The following is a 20,503-nucleotide window of genomic DNA, read 5'->3' on the forward strand; positions in this document are numbered from 1 at the left end:
GACAGTAACAACATCCCTTTTGCAGTCTATGGTAGCATTAACAGTATTTAAGAAGGGTCTACCAAATATAATGGGACAAAAACTATCTTGTGGGGAACCAAGGACAAGAAAATCAGCAGGATATTTAGTTTTCCCACACAAGACTTCAACATCTCTAACAATTCCCATTGGTAAAATAGTATCTCTATTAGCAAGCTTAATTGTGGCATCAATATCTTCTAATTCAACGGGTGCAATGTCATGCATAATTTCTTTGTATAAGTCAATAGGTATTGCACCAGCACTAGCACCCATATCACACAAGTCATGATAACAATGATCTCCTATTTTAACAGAAATAATAGGCATGCCTACCACATGTCTAGGTTTATCTGTATCACGGGGTTTAGCAATTCTAGCAGTTTCATTACAGAAATAAATAACATGCCCATCTATATTATCAGAGAGAGATCTTTAACAATAGCAATATTAGGTTCAACCTTAACTTGCTCAGGAGGTGTATATGTTTTAATATTGCTTTTACGAACCATAGTTGAAGCTTTAGCATGATCCTTTATCCTAACAGGGAAAGGTGGTTTCTCAACATAAGAAGTAGGAACAATACGATCATTATAAGTGATAGTCTTTTCTTCTACTTTAATAGGTGCAGCTACTTTTACTTCTATGGGAGGATGATATTTAAACCACTTCTCCTTGGGGAGATCAACATAAGCAGCAAAAGATTCACAGAAAGGAGCTACTATCTCAGAGTCAAGTCCATATTTAGTGCTAAATTTACGAAAAATATCAGTATCCATAAAAGATTTAACACAATAAAAACTAGGTGTGATACCTGACTCCTTACCATTGTCGAGGTCCCAATCTTCAGAGTTGTGTTTAATTCTTTCCAATAAATCTCATTTGAATTCAATAGTCTTCATCATAAAAGAGCCAGCACAAGAAGTATCAAGCATGGTGCGATTGTTACCAGAAAGCCGAGCATAAATTTTTTGAATAATCATTTCTCTTGAGAGCTCATGATTGGGGCATGAATATAACATTGATTTAAGCCTCCCCCAAGCTTGAGCGATGCTTTCTCCTTCGCGAGGCCAAAAATTATATATATAATTGCGATCACGATAAACAAGATGCATATGATAAAACTTTTGATGAAATTCCAATTTCAATTGTTTGTAGTTCCAAGACTCCATATCATCAAATAGCCTATACCATGTCGATGCATCTCCCCTCGAGGATAAAGGGAAGACCTTCTTCTTAACAACATCTCCGGGTACACCTGCAAGCTTAAATAATCCACAAACTTCATCCACATATATTAGATGCTCATCAGGATGTTTTGTTCCATCTCCTAAAAAAGGATTAGCTAACAGTTTTTCTACCATACCCAAAGGAATTTTAAAGCAAGCATTTTCATTTTCAGTAGGTTTAGTAGGTTGAGGAGCAACTCTTTGCTCTACTGGTCGGGGTGAAGATACCCCAAACAAGCCCCTTAGAGGACTACTTTCCATCGTAACAGGTGAGAGTAAATTTCAGCACACTATATAAAATTTTCCTTACCAAATTCCACCTACCAAAGGCGCTTCACTCCCCGGCAAGGGCGCCATAAAAGATTCTTGATGACCCACAAGTATAGGGGATCTATCGTAGTCCTTTCGATAAGTAAGAGTGTCGAACCCAACGAGGAGCAGAAGGAAATGATAAGCGGTTTCCAGCAAGGTATTCTCTGCAAGTACTGAAATAAGTGGTAACAGATAGTTTTGTGATAGGATAATTTGTAACGAGCAACAAGTAACAAAAGTAAATAAAGTGCAGCAAGGTGGCCCAATCCTTTTGTAGCAAAGGACAAGCCTGTACAAACTCTAATATGATGTAAAGCGCTCCCGAGGACACATGGGAATATCGTCAAGCTAGTTTTCATCACGCTCATATGATTCGCGTTCGGTACATTGATAATTTGGTATGTGGGTGGACCGGTGCTTGGGTGCTGCCCTTACTTGGACAAGCATCCCACTTATGATTAACCTCTATTGCAAGCATCCGCAAATACAACAAAAGTATTAAGGTAAACCTAACCATAGCATGAAACATATGGATCCAAATCAGCCCCTTACGAAGCAACGCATAAACTAGGGTTTAAGCTTCTGTCACTCTAGCAACCCATCATCTACTTATTACTTCCCAATGCCTTCCTCTAGGCCCAAACAATGGTGAAGTGTCATGTAGTCGACGTTCACATAACACCACTAGAGGAGAGACAACATATATCTTATCAAAATGTCGAACGAATACCAAATTCACATGACTACTAATAGCAAGATTTCTCCCATGTCCTCATGAACAAAAGTAACTACTCACAAAGCATAAACATGTTCATAATCAGAGGGGTATTAATGTGCATATAGGATCTGAACATATGATCTTCCACCAATTAAACCAACTAGCATCAACTACAAGCAGTAATTAACACTACTAACAACCTACTAGCACCAATCCCGGACTTGGAGACAAGAATTGGATACAAGAGATGAACTAGGGTTTTGAGATGAGATGGTGCTGGTGAAGATGTTGATGGAGATTTCCCTCTCCCGAGGAGAGGAGTGTTGGTGATGACGATGGCGATGATTTCCCCCTCCGGGAGGGAAGTTTCCCCAGCAGAACAGCCCCGCCAGAACCCTAGATTGGCTCCGCCAAGGTTCCGCCTCGTGGCGGCGGAGTTTCGTCCGAGAAGATGGCTTATGATTTTTTCCCATCGAAAGAGTCCATATAGCAGAAGATGGTCACCGGAGGGCCACCAGGGGGCCCACGAGGTAGGGGCGCGCCCAGGGGGGTAGAGCGTGCCCCCCACCCTCGTGGGCAGGGTGTGCCCCCCCCCCCCTCCCGGTGAGGTTCTTGCGCTTAGTATTTTTTATATATTTGGAAAACATCATCCGTGAAGTTTCAGGACTTTTGGAGCTGTGCAGAATAGGTCTATAATATTTGCTCCTTTTCCAGCCAGAATCCCAGCTGCCGGCATTCTCCCTCTTCATGTAAACCTTGTAAAATAAGAGAGAATAGACATAAGTATTGTGACATAATGTGTAATAACAACCCATAATGCAATAAATATTGATATAAAAGCATGATGCAAAATGGACGTATCACCGTTCAATCCTAGAGACATCTTTGCAGCCCTAGCTCCTGCGATTAGTCTATCTGACCTGCTTCCAACCATAGTAGGGGAAACATAGAGCCCACCAGTTCATTCAGTCAGTCGCTGAGCAAACAAGGAAAAGTAACACACTATATTAGTTTTGGAATATTTGTCAACTGGGCTATGTAAACATAAGGAGACATTATCAGAGACATGAACTTCTAGATGCACGAGTAACATACAGCCGTGTGCCACATTACCATAGGCAACTACTACACAGCAAAAGGGAGTGCCAATAGCAAAATCTCATTCACTGTGTTTCAACAATTGAGTGGAATGTTCCAAAAAAATCCTCTTTTTTGCAAATAGAAATAACGGTGTCCAGTCGAGTAATGTTGAAAGTAAAGATCTGATTGTGACAATGTGTTATATAATTCGAAGAACACCGTGACTTACCAGCAGGAAACTGATGCTAAATTTGAACGAAGATGTCGGTGGCAATCATAAAAGATGAGAAAGTGCTATAAATTAATTGAGCAAAGATAAGATAAATAGTCACTTTTTACCTGTCTAACTCCATGATACCGGTACATGATAGTACTGGATTAATTGAGCGTAAACTATGAGAGAGATGTGAGATACCACACTCCCCACGCAGATCCTTCTCCCACCCCACACTAGATCACCACCATAGATTTGTCCTCCTGCTCTGCCCCACCTTCCTGGCTTCTTCTGTGGCCATACAAATAGACCCAGTCCCAACCAGCAGATAACTGGATACCAATGACAAGGATATATACCCTGAAGAAAAATAAAAGCTATTTCATGGTCCACAAATGGTAATAAATCTTGAAAAAGCACTGCTATGTTAACATGTGGCAACTTTCTTCAACATGTCTTGTTGGGAAACTCATGCCTTACAGAGGAAAAATAAAAGGAAATCAGGGGACAAACTTGTATAACTTTGGACGGGACTCAAAATCAAAGGCCAATGAAGCCATTTCACTAACCACAATCTTTTCTGAAGAGTGCAAACTAAGCCAAGGCCGCGAGACTGCCAGGATCACTCTTCATATGATTAAATTAGTCAGTCCTCCTTCCTCCAGTCATAAAAGTTGTAAAAAACATAATATGCAGCAAGCATGATCCATTTGATATTCTCGATTTGTCAAGTTGGTTCTTTTGAAAAGAATGAGATCGGCCCTGGCATCAAAGAATAGGTTTGCACTGTGACACTGTCCATACTATTTAGCTATGCTCATGGCAACCTTACGACAAAACCTACCAGCATTATTTTCCAATGGACAAAGGAGCATAGAAAGTGAATGCTGCCAGATCATACAGCTCTACCTTCCATCCAGTCATGAATTTCTTCGAGGACCAACTATGGACCACCTTATGAAAAGCATGTATTGCAGAAAAGAGAAAGAGAAAATAAAAATCAACATTAAGTTGTTCTAACCTCAGAAATACAAGTAGGCTGAAAACGATCATGAAGCATTGCACCAACAAATTCGATTGCCTCAGCATATAAACAATTTTGGACAAAACGAGGCATCATCGAGTTCCATGAAATGTAGAGTTTCTTAGAGCACAAATTTTTAGTACAATATGTTGTGAGTTCAAACTAAGTTAACTCAATTTCTTAATATTGTCAAAACACAACATCTCCTTGTATGAAGCCCACGCTATCTTCAATAACCATGGAACTAACCTATTTCTATTTCCAGTTCGCTGACTTGTTTCTGCATAAAATTCAAACATAGTAATGTCACAGTAATTTCCATGCAGTAATGCTTTGGTGGCTAGGGGTTTTGTTGTAAAAGTTCTTAGACCAAAAGAAACTATTATGGTAGGTGGCACAACCAATTTACCAATATAAAGAGCATCCACGGAATTCAAAGAATGCATGTACAATAAAAGTTAACTAACTGGTTCGCAAGTAAAAGGAGAATACAGAGGTAGCCTACAAACCTTAGAAGTTTTATGCACATCATGACCGTATCATTATCTCGTACACCGAAGCCAAATAGATCGGCATGCACAATAGATCAGGAGGATCTTGATGTAGTGAAATGCGACTTACATTGCAGTGCTAATGTAGAGGTCCTTGAGGTCACTCTTGAGCTCCTGGTTGTCATTCTCCAGGTCAAAGAAAACCTAGCTACAGAGATATTAGCCACCACAAGCACGTTAAACCTTGACAAAGCAAACTAAAGAGCAGTTATAGATGTAGAAAGTAGAAATGACACAAAGCCGGCAATGTGAGGAACACGAGAGATGCTCACCTTCTCAATGGTATCCCCGAACTTAGAGGGCTCGACGCCCATGCCCTTCTGGATCTTCTTCCTGGCGATGTACATATTGATTCCCTTTCGCTGGGCCCTACAGATGGAAGGGTTGGATTCATCAAGCACGCACGGACAAGTAACCAAAAGTTAGCCCTCATTATGTACTAATTATCTAAGTTATAATTAACTTGGATACAATGAAGAAATAATTTGTTAAATAAAGTATTACAGGATCACCTTTGATTTGTACGGAAATTTCCCATGATAATTTTCCTTCTTAAAAAAATCACCTGAAGCACTCTTGCATCTTAAGAAACCACTCTAACAGTAAGACCTTCAGCTCCTTGTACCTAAACCATGGAGCACAAAAATAATATTACAATAAGTTTACTCCATAGTTGACATCACTGTAACACAATTCCTAAAGATAGGCAAATAATACCAAGATCAACACTTTACACAACTCATTTCACAATTTTGTTCTTGCTAAGTTGGCCATGAGTTATAATATGACATGGATTGTCACATCAAATTATATTTATTTGAGTCCATTAGATTCGACCACATAACTTAGCTATAGTTTAACAAAACAGGATCCTGAAATGCAACTAATATTACCCACCTACATATAGATACTGAATTAGTAAGTCAACAGTAGAAGCTTAGGAATTTACAATACACGACCTCATGTGTAACTTCTAAAGAGATGGATCAGGATGAGCAAGTAGCTCCTGGAAATAACAAAATAAGACTTAAACCAGGGATGCGATAGGTCTGCAGTTAACCATATGGTTAATAATTGCAGATAACTCATAGGACATAATCACAAACATGGTGCAAACACCTCTTCAATGCCTTTTCCTGAAGCTCTTGCCCTTTGTAGCCGTTCGTGTTCAAACCACACTGAAAGTCCCTGCTTAATATGATCACTCGGTTTAGTTCTTGGTAACTCTAATGCTCAATAGTCCTCGAGGAAGAACACCATAAAAAGTGCAACGTTTAGTGCACAACATGCCAGTCATTATTGAATACTCATCAGCCGTCCATGGCGCAGATCATCGATACATAAAAGTTATGGTTTGATAGAGACCAACATGAAAAAGAAACAATGGCTCATTCTCACTAGTAATAACTCTTAGGGAGTTCTGATAACTGTAGTCCCAAAAATAGCACAGAAGTTCAGCAGTCGAAACAATAATGGGGTAGAACTAAAAATCGTGAGGGGTTCTAAGTGGCTCATGGATTTACATTTTAGCTAGTAAACCAAACGTAGTTATTAGAGAAGGAATCAAGAAAAGCCCAAGGCAATGGATATCAAAGAGAAAACCCAGAGGAAGGTGAGAAGAAACCCTGTGCGCCTTCATCTTGTAGTCATTCCCGGCGATTTTAGCAGGTAGATGGTGTGCATGAGTCTTGAAAATGAAAGTAAAATGGGTTGTTTCATGATACCAACCTCATATGCGATAGAATCCAAAACGTGTCAGACAGGTGAACATAGCAGTCTGCAACATTCAAGAAATCTTTGTCCGAGTTGAAAGATGATGTTTCTTTGCTTACAAAGGGAATGCAGCAACATAGAAAGTTGATGTTAATGGAATTTTCAGCAACCCTACCAACTTAGTACAAAGTAAGCATTTTTTCATAAGTTAGTAACCAAGAGCTAGCTACAAACAAAATTAGAAAAACATGTGAGCTTGCATCCGCACCTTCCTTAGACAGTGTAAATGCCGCCACAAAGTTCCCTCGTATCTGATTTAGCTTAGTAGGGGTTAGTACATATGTAACATTCAGCAAAGACAAATTAAATTAGTGGTGCAGTCCAAACATAGTAAACTACATATGTTAATCATTCTTCGTAGTGACTACACGACTAAGATGCTAAAAGGAAAAAAATCTCAAATATGCATGGCTCATGAAATAGAATATATGATAATATAAATTAAGATTGTTTCTGCCACTTATCATGGCATCCATATTTTGTATTTGAATTCAAAGGATGTAAGGAAGCGAGGTTAATTCTCTGCCAGACAAACATGCATCATGTTCTCGTCTATTAGTATAGTTGAAAATGTTAGTTGCAACAAACAAAAAGACGGATTAACAGATTCATGGGAAGAATTGTACTTTTTGTTCACACAGAATAATGCATCAAATCCTAAGAATCTAAGTATCCAAATTACTATGAATAAAGTTTGGATCAAGGCTTATCCATTCTTAGTAGACTACTTCGAAGTCCTAACTTAATTACCTAATCAAATCAAAGTGTATCAAATATATGGAGTCTTTATTGTGCAATAGCAGGACCAGCAAGTGGAACAGTCTAAATCCCTATTACACACTACAATGGGTAGAAAGCCAATGTACACATTAGAATGCACATTTGCTACTTACTTCAGCAATGAATTTATGGAATGTTTCTTGCTTTTGCCATCTTCAGATGTTGGTCAAAGTGTGAACTAAAAGAATCTTTTTATACTTCCGAAATCTGTTGAACCAAAATTTTGACAGAGAAGTCAAACCATGAATTTCTGGAAGGTTTCTTGCTTTTGCCATCTTCAGATGTTGGTCAAAGTGTGAACTACAAAGGATCTTTTTGTTCTTCCAAAATCTATTGCCGAACCAAAATTTTGATAGAGAAGTCAAACCATCAATTGTTTTGCTAAAAATGTTCCCATGCTAACAATATAATAAATCAATTCCTTGGCTCTCTCAAAATTATGGGCCAATACGATGGTGTCAACTTGCACGACCAAGAAATGAAAAAATCAGCCGCAATTGAAACAACGAGTGGAAGGCACGGTGGGGCTAGGGACGTACTTAAGAATCAAAGATAGATGCACACAAAGAGTGACGCTGGACAACAAAGAAAATCCAGTCAGGTGAGAGAACAACGAAACAATTCAGAAACAGAAATTTTGGGTGCAGCGACGTCTCACCTTAGCCTTCTCCCAAAGCAGCAGGCCCCATGGTGGCAGACGATGGGCAGGAACCGAGATACGGACCTGCAGCTGGTGAGGAAACCGGCACCAGTCATCTCGTCTAGATCGCTCTGTCGCCTCCCATGTGGACATAGATAATAGATCAAAGCCACCGCCTCTCCTCCCACCCGCTCACTGTGCCGTCCCCGCCGACGTGGGCGTGCATCCTAGGCACAAGAGCGCCATCCAGGAGGCACATCAGCACGAGAAAGTATGACAGGAGACAAACCAGACCAAGGCGCTGGAGCATCGCCAACAATAAGGAGGTCGACCGCACCGAAACCCTAGATTGGGAAAACTGATGCGGGCAACCACGGGAGGATGGGATCGACGTATCCATGCGGTGGAGTATATAGAGCGCGAGGAGATGGAGAGATTGGTAGCCAGCACGATGGCGGAGACCGCCGGAGTTCGCGGGAACCGGCCGGCGAAGGTGGCAGCGGAAAAGAGGAACGCTGGAGTGAGAGACCGTGAGCAAGAAAGAGGGGAGCCCGAGGACTGTGCGAAGTTTTCCCCTTTTTTATTTTACTCGCTTCATTTTCTCTCTCTCGTCAACACAGTAACAAGGACACGTGTACCGCGCGGTTACTCACCCTTATAGCATAGTTTATTGTGTTTGATGCCAACTACAGACCTGTCAATTAGTCAACATTCTCTAAAAATGGCTTGAATTTGTTTGTCGCCCTTGTGCACGGGTTGCACGGACTGCCCAGGGGCGGCTCTAAGACAATGCTTGGTGCAACAACAGGTCGATACGAAGGGGAACATGCCGCAGCAGCCCCCCTCGAACCCTTCTGCCCGGCATGGCTTATTGCAGGTGTCGTGTCTGCCGCAAAACTTCAACCAGGGCCATGTTTTGCTGACGGCACCGCAGATTTTGTTTCCCGCTGCATCCCATGGCCAATAGTCGTGATTAACCCAAAAATTTATTCAATCAAAACTGAAAGAAAGAAAAGTAAATAAATTATTGCGCACGAGGATCCTGGGGAACAGAGGGAGTGATCTCCTTTGCGCAATCGGTCACAGTGATGGTCAGCGGGCACACAAACAATATTAGCAATAAGCTCTTCTTCATCATTGACTTTGCACCCATGGCCATGGCCATGCCCATGGTCGAAGATCAAACTCTTCTGGCCATGTTTGGGTCTCCTCCCCATATTCCCTATCCAGATATATAAAGCTAGCTAGCCCTATCATTTGTGAAATGCATTACTCCCTTTGGTCCATATTAGTTGTCGCTTATTTAATACAAACATACAACTTTGTATTAAATGAGCGACAATTAATTATCGTAAATCAACGTCAATTAATATGGATCGAAGAGACTATAACAGTACTACCTCTGTCCTGATTTCTTGGTCCCCTTTGTAATTTGTGTCAAATTTTGACCAAATATTTAACTAAGAAAATGTTAATGCATGTCAAGAAAATTATATGGTTGGATTCGTATTCGAACATAGTTTCCAATGATATAATTTTTTGTGACATGCATAAACATTTTATTATTTAAATTTACGGTCAAAATTTGACATAGAATACATTGGGGAGTAATAAACCAAAACGGATGTAGTAAGTGTCCAGGTCTTCAAAGGTGGAATACAACATATCTCCATCCTTAAATGTGGTAGATGTATGACACCATCCTTTGGAGGCTACAACTTCAAATCACACCTAGTAATAGCCAACCTTAATTTCAGAGGATCTTGCACACATATGTTTCTTCAGAATATATATCTCTCTCTCTCTCTCACTCTCTCTCTCTCTCTCTCTCTCTCTCTCTCTCTCTCTCTCTCTATATATATATATATATATATATATATATATATATATATGTTTTGTCGCATAGTTGGATGTGCGCATCACACACCGACCGGAAGCATTATCTTTTTCGAAATGAATCCTAATATAATATTTATATCCTTATATCTCTATCCCTATCTCTAAATCTACCTGTATCTGATCTAATAATAAAGGATGGATATTTATGTTTCTCTTATTTGGACAAGCAAAATGGCCCGGGTGTTGCAATGGAAGAAAAAAAATCATAATCTCCAATGGCTCTGACCACATTTTGTTCACATCTCTTCGCATGATTTTGAAAATTTGTTCACAAATGCAAGAAATGTTTTTTTAATTTATTCACAAATTGAAGCAATGTTCACATTTTCAAAAAAATATTGTGGTTGTCAAAAAATTTGGTAATTCAAAGAAATACTGTGAATTTCAAGAAACATTTTTCAAAAAATACACTATAATATTCCAATCCACCCCGGCAGTTAATTTTTCAAAATTCACGCGGGTATATAGTCACAAAGACTCAGAAGTATTACTGTTTAACTACATACCTTCGATCATTCATGAAGATTTTTAAGAATTTGGAAATATTTTAAAAAATCATAAACATTTTTTACTATTTAAAAACAATTTTTAAAAATTGTGGACATTTTTTAATATTGAGAACGGTTTTAAGCGTTTTATTTTGAATCGATGAACAATTTTTTCGAAAATTGTGGATCATTTTTTAAAATTCACGAAAATTTTCTGAAATGCATGAACATTTTCTGAATCAACAAACATTTTATGAATCAAGGAACATTCACGAACTATTTTTTAAATTTTAGAACATTTTCTAAAATGCATGAACATGTTTGAATTAGCAAACATTTTGTTAAATTTCATTAATGTAATACACGGACTTTTTGTTTCAAAATCATGGACTTTTTTTATTGTGCAAGCATATTTTTCAAAATCATGAATATTTTTTTGAATATGCAAACATTTTTATAAAAATTCTGACCATTTTTTAATTTCACAAACACTTTATTTCAAAATTATTTTTTAAAAATTTCGAAAGTTTTTGAAGTTTCAAATTATTTAGAGTAGAAATAAAACAAAACTGAAAATGAAAATAAAAAACGAAACTAAAAAAATAGTTGCCCGAACATGGGTCGGCCCAAACTGGTGCGCTGTGTCTTCTCTAGCGCGTAGAGTGTAGTATAGTAGGTCCCTATGATTGAGCCGGCCCAGGCAGGGGATTCCCTGCAAAAAGTTTTTTGTCACTTATACATGGCATTGGTAGGTAATATTTTGCAACTTTGGGGGCATTTTAATGACGTATCTAGCAATCATGTCCGTGCGTTGCAATGGGAGACAAAGAAATTACACGCTAACCAAATAAGTATGACTCAATACCCCGACATATCAGCGTCCTGTATTTTAACACTGTGGCTCATCATGTTACCACTTATCTTTCTTCCCATCCTCGCTGATCATGGACGCGATGTGCATGTGATCGCAATGCATTCGATAGTAAATCCCAAGGCAATGAGCTTCCCACTGCACGACACACCTGTCATTGTGTCATGCAAGGGAATGTTTAAAACTTTAATAACAAATCTCATCTAGCACGACCTACTCCCAACTGCTAGACATATAAAGACTTTTCAAAAACTACTCAAATCCTAGACATAAAAGGCTTTTGAATCGGCAAACATTATTTTAAAATTTGGACATTTTTATTAAATGCACGAACATTTGTTCAGTTTAGAAGAACATTTTTTTGAAATGCATGCATAGTCTTCAAATTCATGAAATTTTTGACGCAGCAAACATTTTTTGAATCAATGATCTTTTTTTAATTTTGATTTTTTTAATTCACAATTTTTTAAATATTTCTCAAATTTAATTGCCATTTTTCATATTAACGAATAAGTTTTGGATACACTATTATTATTTTCAAAATCATGAACATGATTTTATTTCCCAACGTTTTTATCCAAAAAAAATTTATAATTTGCGAGCAGTTTTCTAAAAACACCAAAAAAAATTGAAACAACAAAAATTCTATGATTTCCCATACATTTTTTGAATTCACAAACAATTATTTTCAAAACTTGCAACTTTTTGGGGTATCTCGAATTATTAGGGGTACAGGTAATGATCTGCCTATATCATGTGGCGCCTGCAACAATTGTTTTTAAACTTGTGGGCGCCTGTTATCTAGGGGCGATGCTAATTTTTTTTTTTTTGAACTTAACTAGGGGCGATGCTATGTATCGCTTTAAGCGAGCAAAAGAAAAACTAGCGTCGCCTGCACCACCATATTGTGGGCCTGGCCCATCACAGAGACAATAGGTTAACGATCCATCCCTGCGTGAGCCTTTGTACTATTTTCCCTTTATTTCTAGGAATGCCATGAAACTGGAATAAAGTGTGTTTATATTACAAATTACAAAAATCATTTGTCAAACAAAAAAGTTTTGAAAATTTTCTAGAACTAAAAAAATGTTTGCGAATTTTAAATTCTATTCATGAATTATTATTTTTGATAAATTTGTAAACTTATTCATGACTTCGAAAATGTTGGTGAATTCAAAATATGTTCGTGAATTTGATTTTTTTACGAATTAAAAAAATGTTCCCAAATATGAAAAACTTTTGCGAATTTGAAAAGTGTTGACAAAATAAAAAATACGCATATACTAAAAAAATGCTCGAAAATTAAAAAATATCTGCAAATAAGAAAATTGTTTGTGAATTAAAAAATCTTTGCTCACAAAGTCAAACAATATTTACAAATTTACAAAAGTATTCACGAATGTATACAATATTTGTGAATTTTAAAAATTCAAGATTTGATCAAATATTTGTGAGTTTACGAATTTTAGATGAATTCAAAGAATGTTCAGGGACGTTAAAAAGGAAAGGAAAAAAAACCCTAAAACAGGTGGAAAAAAATAAAGAAACAAACACAAGGGAAAAAACCCAGGAAAAACTGATGGAAGAAAAAGAAAGAAAAACGAGTGAAAGGTTCCTAAAACCAACGAGAAGCCTTCTCATTCCCAAAACTGACGAAGCGCTCGCTTCCCTTCGGTGTCTAATGGGTCGACTCATCTTCCTACACTAGTGGGGGATCAAAACATTAACGCCCCAACGCAATACATATGATTTTTTATTTTATTTCATTTTCTCGGTTTTGGGGTTTTCTTTTTGTTTCTTCATTTGTTGGGTTTTCTTCAACACATGTCACATTTTTTAGATACACGTTGTACACGGGAACCATCTTTTTGATGTACGGATCATGGGACATGAACACGATCAGGTGCTACCTCCCTCTTGATGCGTCGGAGATCCTGAAGCTAAAACTCCCTGCTGCGAACAACGCAGACTTCATTGCTCGGGCGAGTGAGCCGCCAGAGAAATTTTCTATTTGCAGTGTGTATAAGATGTACTTCGATGAAGTTTGTCAGCAAATACAAGGTTGCTCTAGTAGGTCACCAGGTGGAGACCGCAGCATTTGAAGGTTATACAAGGTAGCCTGGCATCTCCAAAAGTATATGTGTTCGCATGGTGAACTGCCAATAGTGCACTACCGACATGGGAGGAAGCACATAATAACCCTTGAAACAAATAATCATTGACCAATCTAATACCACCTTTCACGATCTTTGTCGTTGCCCACATGCTTCCGTTCTTTGATATTGTTGAACATCCGCACTTGCTCATGTTGTTGTGGAGAATTTTGTTTGGTCGAAATGAGATTATCCACCACAAACCGGCGCCACCTATTGACTTATCGAAACGGTTCCTGTTCTTTGATATTGTTGAACATCCGCGCTTGCTCATGTTGTTGTGGAGAATTTTGTTTGGTCGAAATGAGATTATCCACCACAAACCGGCGCCACCTATTGACTTACCGAAACGGTTCCTATCCAGTTATGTGCAATCTCTTCTCAACATATGATATGAACCACAACATGATCCTATATCCCTATTAAAGGTAAATTTGTGCCGTGTAAGATACCACCTTCTAAAGGGACAAATGAGGTTAATGCCGAAGACCAGGTTTCATCATGGAATCCACCTGAGGTCGGCTCGCAGAAAATGGCTATGCTGGGATTGACATGATACTTCGGGATCACACAGGCGATATTATCTTCTCTTCATGCAGGTGTATATTTCAATGTGCGGATGCCTCGGAAGCAGAACTATTATCCATAAAGGAAGATTTATCGTTTGTGTTGCAGTGGAGTAATCTCCCCATTCAAATTGAGTCTGACTACCTCGAAGCAATGAAATTGGTGTGAATAAGGCATTGACGGATCCTGCTTCTTGTTTTTGGTGTGTGAGATTATATTACTCATGGCACTTCGAAATACTTGTATTGCTCATGCTCAACGGAATCACAACTTTGTCAGCAACAATTTAGCTCACTATGGTAGAACTAGTGGACGTACGCCATTTGGCTTTGGTTCTCGTCCGGATGATATTGTCAAACTTTGTAATTCTGGGTGTAGCTGGGCTATGTGAGTAATACAAGTACACTTTGTTAAATAAGTGTTGTGGTTTTGATGTAAATTTAAACTAAAATCAAGACACTCATTTTGGAATGGAGGGACTAGTACATTGTATTGTGTATTGGGCGATCATTCAAGATTGGGATGAACTAATGAAAAAACACAGTACATACAGACATGACGTCACCTTGATCTCTTTTGGACCAGATGAACCATCCAGCCACAAGTCGGTTCTCAATCTAGATGAAATCAGAGGGGGTAGAATTAATTGCGTGCCTCGTGTCTACATACAAATACGCTGATTGTTATGTTATGATCCAAATTCAAGTATAAAGATGAAGGCTATCAGTATTGATCTAGGTCACCTGTGTTATATACAATCTTTTATGAGCCGCCGCACGGGATAAGTTGATCAGTTGTAAATTCTCGGCGTTTGTAAGCTCCCCAGATATAGTGAAGATTTGTTGACTGGCGGCCGTGGTTTTTCCCTCTTAGTGTTGGAGGGGGTTTTTCATGTTACTAGCAATGTGCCCGTGCGTTGCAACGGATCCAAAGTAGAATATTACTTATTCACAAGCTTGAAAGAAAACACTCCATTTTTTATATACATATACCACTAAAAATATATCCTTAGGCTGTTTTGATGAGGTGAGGGAGGGATGTGGTTGGTTTCAAGATAATAAGGGGTTTTCTGTAAATTGGATCAGAGAAGTGGGCTATTGTTGTAAAAATGCCACAACTTATCTGACAACCGTTAGATGTAGATCTAATAGTCAGAAATGACGGATGACAGACACCATCATCACCAACCGAGTCTTTTATAGGAGTAGAGAAAATCGCGTGTCTCTTGTGTTAATTTCGTTCTTCGTCGTTCGATTTGCCTGTCGTATCTCTAACACTGATACTAAAGATATGCCTGTTAGTGCTGTAGGGCAGGGAATTTTCAACAATGATTCTCTTCCTACTTTGTTATTTTCTTAGTTTCTTAGTTATTACTTAAGACGAGCAGAGGCCATCAGTCATGCATGCAAGGTCGTCCTTTTCAACAAAAGAAAAGTACAATGCTACTCGCAAAAAAAAAAGATACTCCCTCTCTTTCAGTTTACAGGGCGTGCGCGTATTCCTAAATCGTCAATTTGACCAACCTAATACAAGTCATATATTACAAAAAATATATCAATATAAACTTCAGATGTTTTATTTTTAAACAGTATAATTTTTGTGTTATATAGTTTATATTAGGGTGATATAAAATTGATAACCTAAATATACGTGCAGGACTTCAAAACTGAATCGGAGGGAGTACAATGCTGCTGCTGCTCGTACATGCACGATGCAGGTCAAGTGGTACAGATCGTATCCAGTTAGGCCCATCCCTACACGGACGTACGGGTCATTGAAGCATAATGTCAGCCGCTTAATGACGATCATTGAGCCAATAACATCCTGTCCCTCAGGCAGCGGCGGCGCCTGATTCCCCTCGTACTAATGGCAGAATTCTTCAGTCCAGACTGTTAAGCAACCAACCCACCCAACGGTTACCATCGTCTCCAACTCTCCATCGCCACGTGAAGACGTCGAACACCTGCTTCTCCCAACGAAAATTGGAGCCATATGCCGAGCAAGCATGCAGATCCATCTCAACCACGTTCCGGCCGCCACCGCACCCTGACGAATCGATTGCCAGATTAACAATCGTTCAAAGCACCACGTTTCAATTCAAACATATTCCCTTATGTTAACCACAGATTTCGTCACATTGTTCATCATTAATTTGACCATCTGAAAGAAACTCAGCTGTGGCTGCAAACTCTCTCCATGGCTGACTGCACCAGCTCAGCTGTGGCTACACATTACTGTTAATAACCAGTAGTAGTAAAAGTTCTTACTCCTGACTCGTCGCTCAAACACTTCAGTGCAAAAGTCTGCGGCAGCGGAAGCAGGGGCGGACATAAACATGGACAATGACTTCACCGGGAGAGATTAAAGATAGGGGAGGGGGACAGATCTCGTCTGCTCCGCGCTGCCATCCACCGTCACCGACCGAGCATGGCCGTCTGCCATGCAATGCCACCAGACTTTGCTAGCACTATCAAGGCAAGAATCTATTCCTTGAATCTCAACCCATGACCACATGACGGATCCACACTCCACGGCTTTACCACTTCCGTGTCTGAAAGCTCAATGCGTGCTCCCATTCATTATGAGGGAAGGCAGGACACGAGACTGCAAACTGCACCAGACATGCAGTGCCATCCAACCTAACCACGTACGTGCACTGATGTATACATAGTACATACCAGCATTTAACATTGGTGCAGCTATAGACTATAGCATGGACCATGCAGGGCATGTGGGAGGCGTCGTGCCTAGCTATGTTCGGAATTCTTTGCAATCTGATGTAACCACTGCAGAATCTTTCAGGTACGAGCGGAATTGTTTAACACATTTCAAACCTTAAAAACCCGTTGTTTGAGTATTTCCAATGGCTACCAAGCAAGATCCAGCCACCACCAATCCACTATGTACTACGTCTGGATCCGGGACATCCTAGCAAGCTTCTCGAAGTACCACGATCTTAATTACCAAGGCTTACGTCACATAGATGCATCTGCTTCCATATAATATACAGAACCTCGGCTCCAACTTGTAAGATAGAAAATATTCGGTGTCCAAAATGCATGCTCATGAATGCACGCTTGCCGCTCCACGAGTTTGCCACCACCCCCGTGTCTGAAACCTGAATGCGCGCGTGCGCCTTGATCATCAGGTGCCACCCATGCACGGACGCACGCACAGATCAGATGCAAAGCAAAGGGAGGAGAATGAAGGAAAACTGCACGGAGGGTGCAAAGAATAATCCTGAGGAAAGATAGGAAAAGGAAACTGTAAGCTGTACCAAATTTGCAGATTATACTAGCTCCCACCCTTTCACGTGCTGCCGTTCCGATCGACGAGCTCGTCATTCTTTTCCTTTGCAACGCAAACGAGCTCATCTCCGGCGTGCTCAACCGCACGCTGCCGGAGCACGTGCTTGACCACCCACACTGATGATGACAGGGCCGGGCCGGCTGGTCGACAGGTCGAGGTTGCTTGCCGCCCCTCTTTCCAGCTCGCGCGCGTCCTACAGTTGCAGCGCATGAAGTTCACTCCTACACTGACGTGGCTGCGCGACAGCGCTTAGGCCAACTCCGCCGTGCGACCCTATCCTGTCCGCCCCCGTTTATTTGGGGTAAAAAGGACAAACGAGACGGCCCAGCGCGCGGGCGCAAACGGACAAATGTCCGGATTCTGTCCGCTTTCGATCCATCCCCGGCCCAAACCTGCGCTCGGTTTGGGGTGAAACGGACGCGCGCGGACGGCCTCGACGCACGCCCTTGTCCCCTCCGTGGCCCGTCTGTCGGGGACACTAGCAGTCCCTCCGCTCCCAACGCTTCACCCTCTCTCCCCGCCCCGCCCCGCCGCCGGCGCCGCCGCTATTCTCCGGCCGCCTCCTCACCGCGCAACCCCCCCGCCGTCCATACCAAACCACGTCTCGATATGGCCGCCACCACGCCCGCGCTTCCGCCGTAGTTTTGATCGTCGGTCGGAGGAGGTTTGGCCGTCGCCATCCTTGCCGGTGGCAGAGGGGACACGACTGCCGGCGACGTACCACGGCGGCCGAGGCAGATTCCGACGAGAGCTCCAGAGCGGCCTGTAGCCGGCCGGCAACCACCCTGCTGCGACGAGGTGATCATCGCGGCCTCTTCGCCACCACGACCGCAAGGTGTTCGACCTTTTGCCAACAAAGGTATGGACAGTGGAGATGAGTTTTTCTTCCATCACTTCCTTTGTTCATCGAACGATTCGCCGTCAGATGATGACGATCATGTGGTGCCTGCACTGGTCGTTCACGACCATATTCAACGGCAGCTTCCTCGGTACAGGGGGTCAGTCCCTGGCCGTGCTCCCGACCTGAACCGCAACAGGGAGAGAGGCCACGCCCTGCTCTATGCTGATTACTTTGCCAACACCCCGCTCTTCAGGCCGGATAAATTTCGTCGCCGTTTTCGTATGGCAAGGCATGTGTTCAATCGTATACGAGAGGGAGTGGTTGCTCAAGACCCATACTTCGAGTGCAAGACAGATGCCCTTGGCAAGCTTGGATTCTCCTCCTGCCAGAAATGCACCGCGGCCATCCGCATGCTTGCATATGGAATTCCAGGCGATCTGGTGGATGAGTATGTGCGTATGAGTGAGAGAACATGTCTGATGTCAATGTACAAGTTTTGCCAGACTATGATCGAGGTCTTTGGCCCAGAGTACTTGAGGCAGCCAACTGCCGCTGATACAGAGAGATTGTTGGCGACCAACGCAGTTAGAGGCTTTACAGGTATGCTTGGCAGCATAGATTGTATGCACTGGGAGTGGAAGAACTGTCCATTTGCTTGGCAGGGCCAGTACAAGGGGCATGTTAACGGGTGCACTGTCATATTAGAAGCGGTGGCATCACAAGATCTTTGGATATGACATTCTTTCTTCGGCATGGCAGGTTCTCACAATGATATCAACGTGCTGCAGCGTTCTCCAATCTTCGCGAGGCTTGCAGAAGGCCACTCCCCACCTGTCAACTTTGAGATCAACGGCCACCATTACAACAAGGGATACTATCTAGCAGATGGTATATATCCTCAGTGGTCAACTTTTGTGAAGACAATCTCGAAACCCCAAGGTGAGAAGAGAAAGAGATTTGCCCAAATGCAAGAGAGTGTTAGAAAGGATGTGGAACGTGTTTTTGGTGTGCTTCAATCCCGGTGGGGTATCGTTCAAAACCCTGCACTGTCATGGGATGAAGGGAAGCTTTGGGAGGTGATGACTGCTTGTGTGATCATGCACAACATGATCGTCGAGGACGAGCGTGATGAGAGTATCTTCGACCAAGAATTTGATTATCAAGGTGAAAATATTGAGCCCCTGCACCAAGACCCGGCCACATTTGAACAGTTTGCCCAATTCCACCATGGGATGCGTGATTGGCACACTCATGTGAATCTTCAAAATGACTTGGTTGAGCACGTGTGGGATCACATTGGCAGCCAATAAATGTATTTGTCCATTTTATGTTCAGTCAAGACAATTTCGATTTGATTGTAAAACTATCTTATTAAAGACAATTTTAATTGGGTTGTAAAACTATTTTAATTTTCAGACACAAATTTGGGTCCGAAACTAGTTTTAATGCAAATTTGGGCATTTCTTGGCCCTGACGGACAGGATGGGGCAAAAGGATGCGGCAGCGCGCTGGGCGCACGGCCACCGCATCCCAGGACAGGCCCAGACACGACCCCAAATCTCTATCCAAAGAGACAAAAACAGGACAAAACGAACGTTCGTTTGGGATCGCGCGGTGGAGTTGGCCTTACTGGAGACCAGCCGCCAGCCGGCACACTTCTTGGAGAAGCCAGAAACTCCACACCTGTTTGAATTTTACAAAAAAAAAATGTGTGCATGGTTCCAGCTGGTAGTACATCGTGTCTACCGTACCTATATAGTAGTACATCCACGCATACTCCTATTCGGCTATTCCTAAGTAAATTTGTACGCCATCGACCCAACTAATCTCCTCTCCTGTCATTAATCCCCTGTCATATGCCAATGACGATCATTGAACCACTAATCTCCTCTCCTGTCCAGCAGGCTGCAGCGGCGCCGCCTGATTCCACCCGCACTAATGGCAGCATAATTCTCCGATCCAACTGTTAAGCAACGAACCCACCCGACGGCAATCATTGTCATCGCCGTCGCCACGTGAAGGCATCACCTGCCCGT

The 20,503-nt window shown here is 41.4% G+C and overlaps 1 protein-coding gene and 1 pseudogene across 18 annotated transcripts in view; one reads left to right on the forward strand and one right to left on the reverse strand.

The window, feature by feature from the left end:
* The window catches only part of LOC125535544 (small ribosomal subunit protein eS7-like), a 35,795-nt gene extending 26,746 nt beyond the window's left edge, over nt 1-9,049 (reverse strand). Inside the window, exons 1-10 of one of the 18 annotated variants that reach the window (XR_007294720.2) lie at nt 8,358-9,049; nt 6,266-8,274; nt 6,106-6,152; nt 5,659-5,771; nt 5,419-5,515; nt 4,416-5,294; nt 4,141-4,333; nt 3,697-3,931; nt 3,142-3,253; nt 2,345-3,032 (exon numbers count right to left, since the gene is read on the reverse strand). Coding sequence is in view for 6 of the 18 variants with exons in the window: in XM_087543066.1 (XP_087399192.1) it covers nt 3,808-3,931; nt 5,217-5,290; nt 5,419-5,515; nt 5,659-5,684 (321 nt within the window). In the remaining 12 variants the exon portion in view is untranslated. Of the gene's footprint in view, nt 1-2,344; nt 3,033-3,141; nt 3,254-3,696; nt 3,932-4,140; nt 4,334-4,415; nt 5,295-5,418; nt 5,516-5,658; nt 8,275-8,357 lie in introns of those variants that run through there. The other 17 variants (XR_015615720.1, XR_007294721.2, XR_015615714.1 and 14 more) reach the window with 17 other exon arrangements.
* Nucleotides 9,050-18,487: 9,438 nt separating this feature from the next.
* Nucleotides 18,488-19,777, forward strand: LOC147983706 (uncharacterized; annotated as a pseudogene).
* The last annotated feature ends 726 nt before the right edge of the window (nt 19,778-20,503 follow it).

Source organism: Triticum urartu, chromosome 2A (genome assembly GCF_056163025.1).
Source record: "Triticum urartu cultivar PI428250 chromosome 2A, HENAU_Tu73, whole genome shotgun sequence".
In the NCBI taxonomy this organism is placed as follows: Eukaryota; Viridiplantae; Streptophyta; class Magnoliopsida; order Poales; family Poaceae; genus Triticum; species Triticum urartu.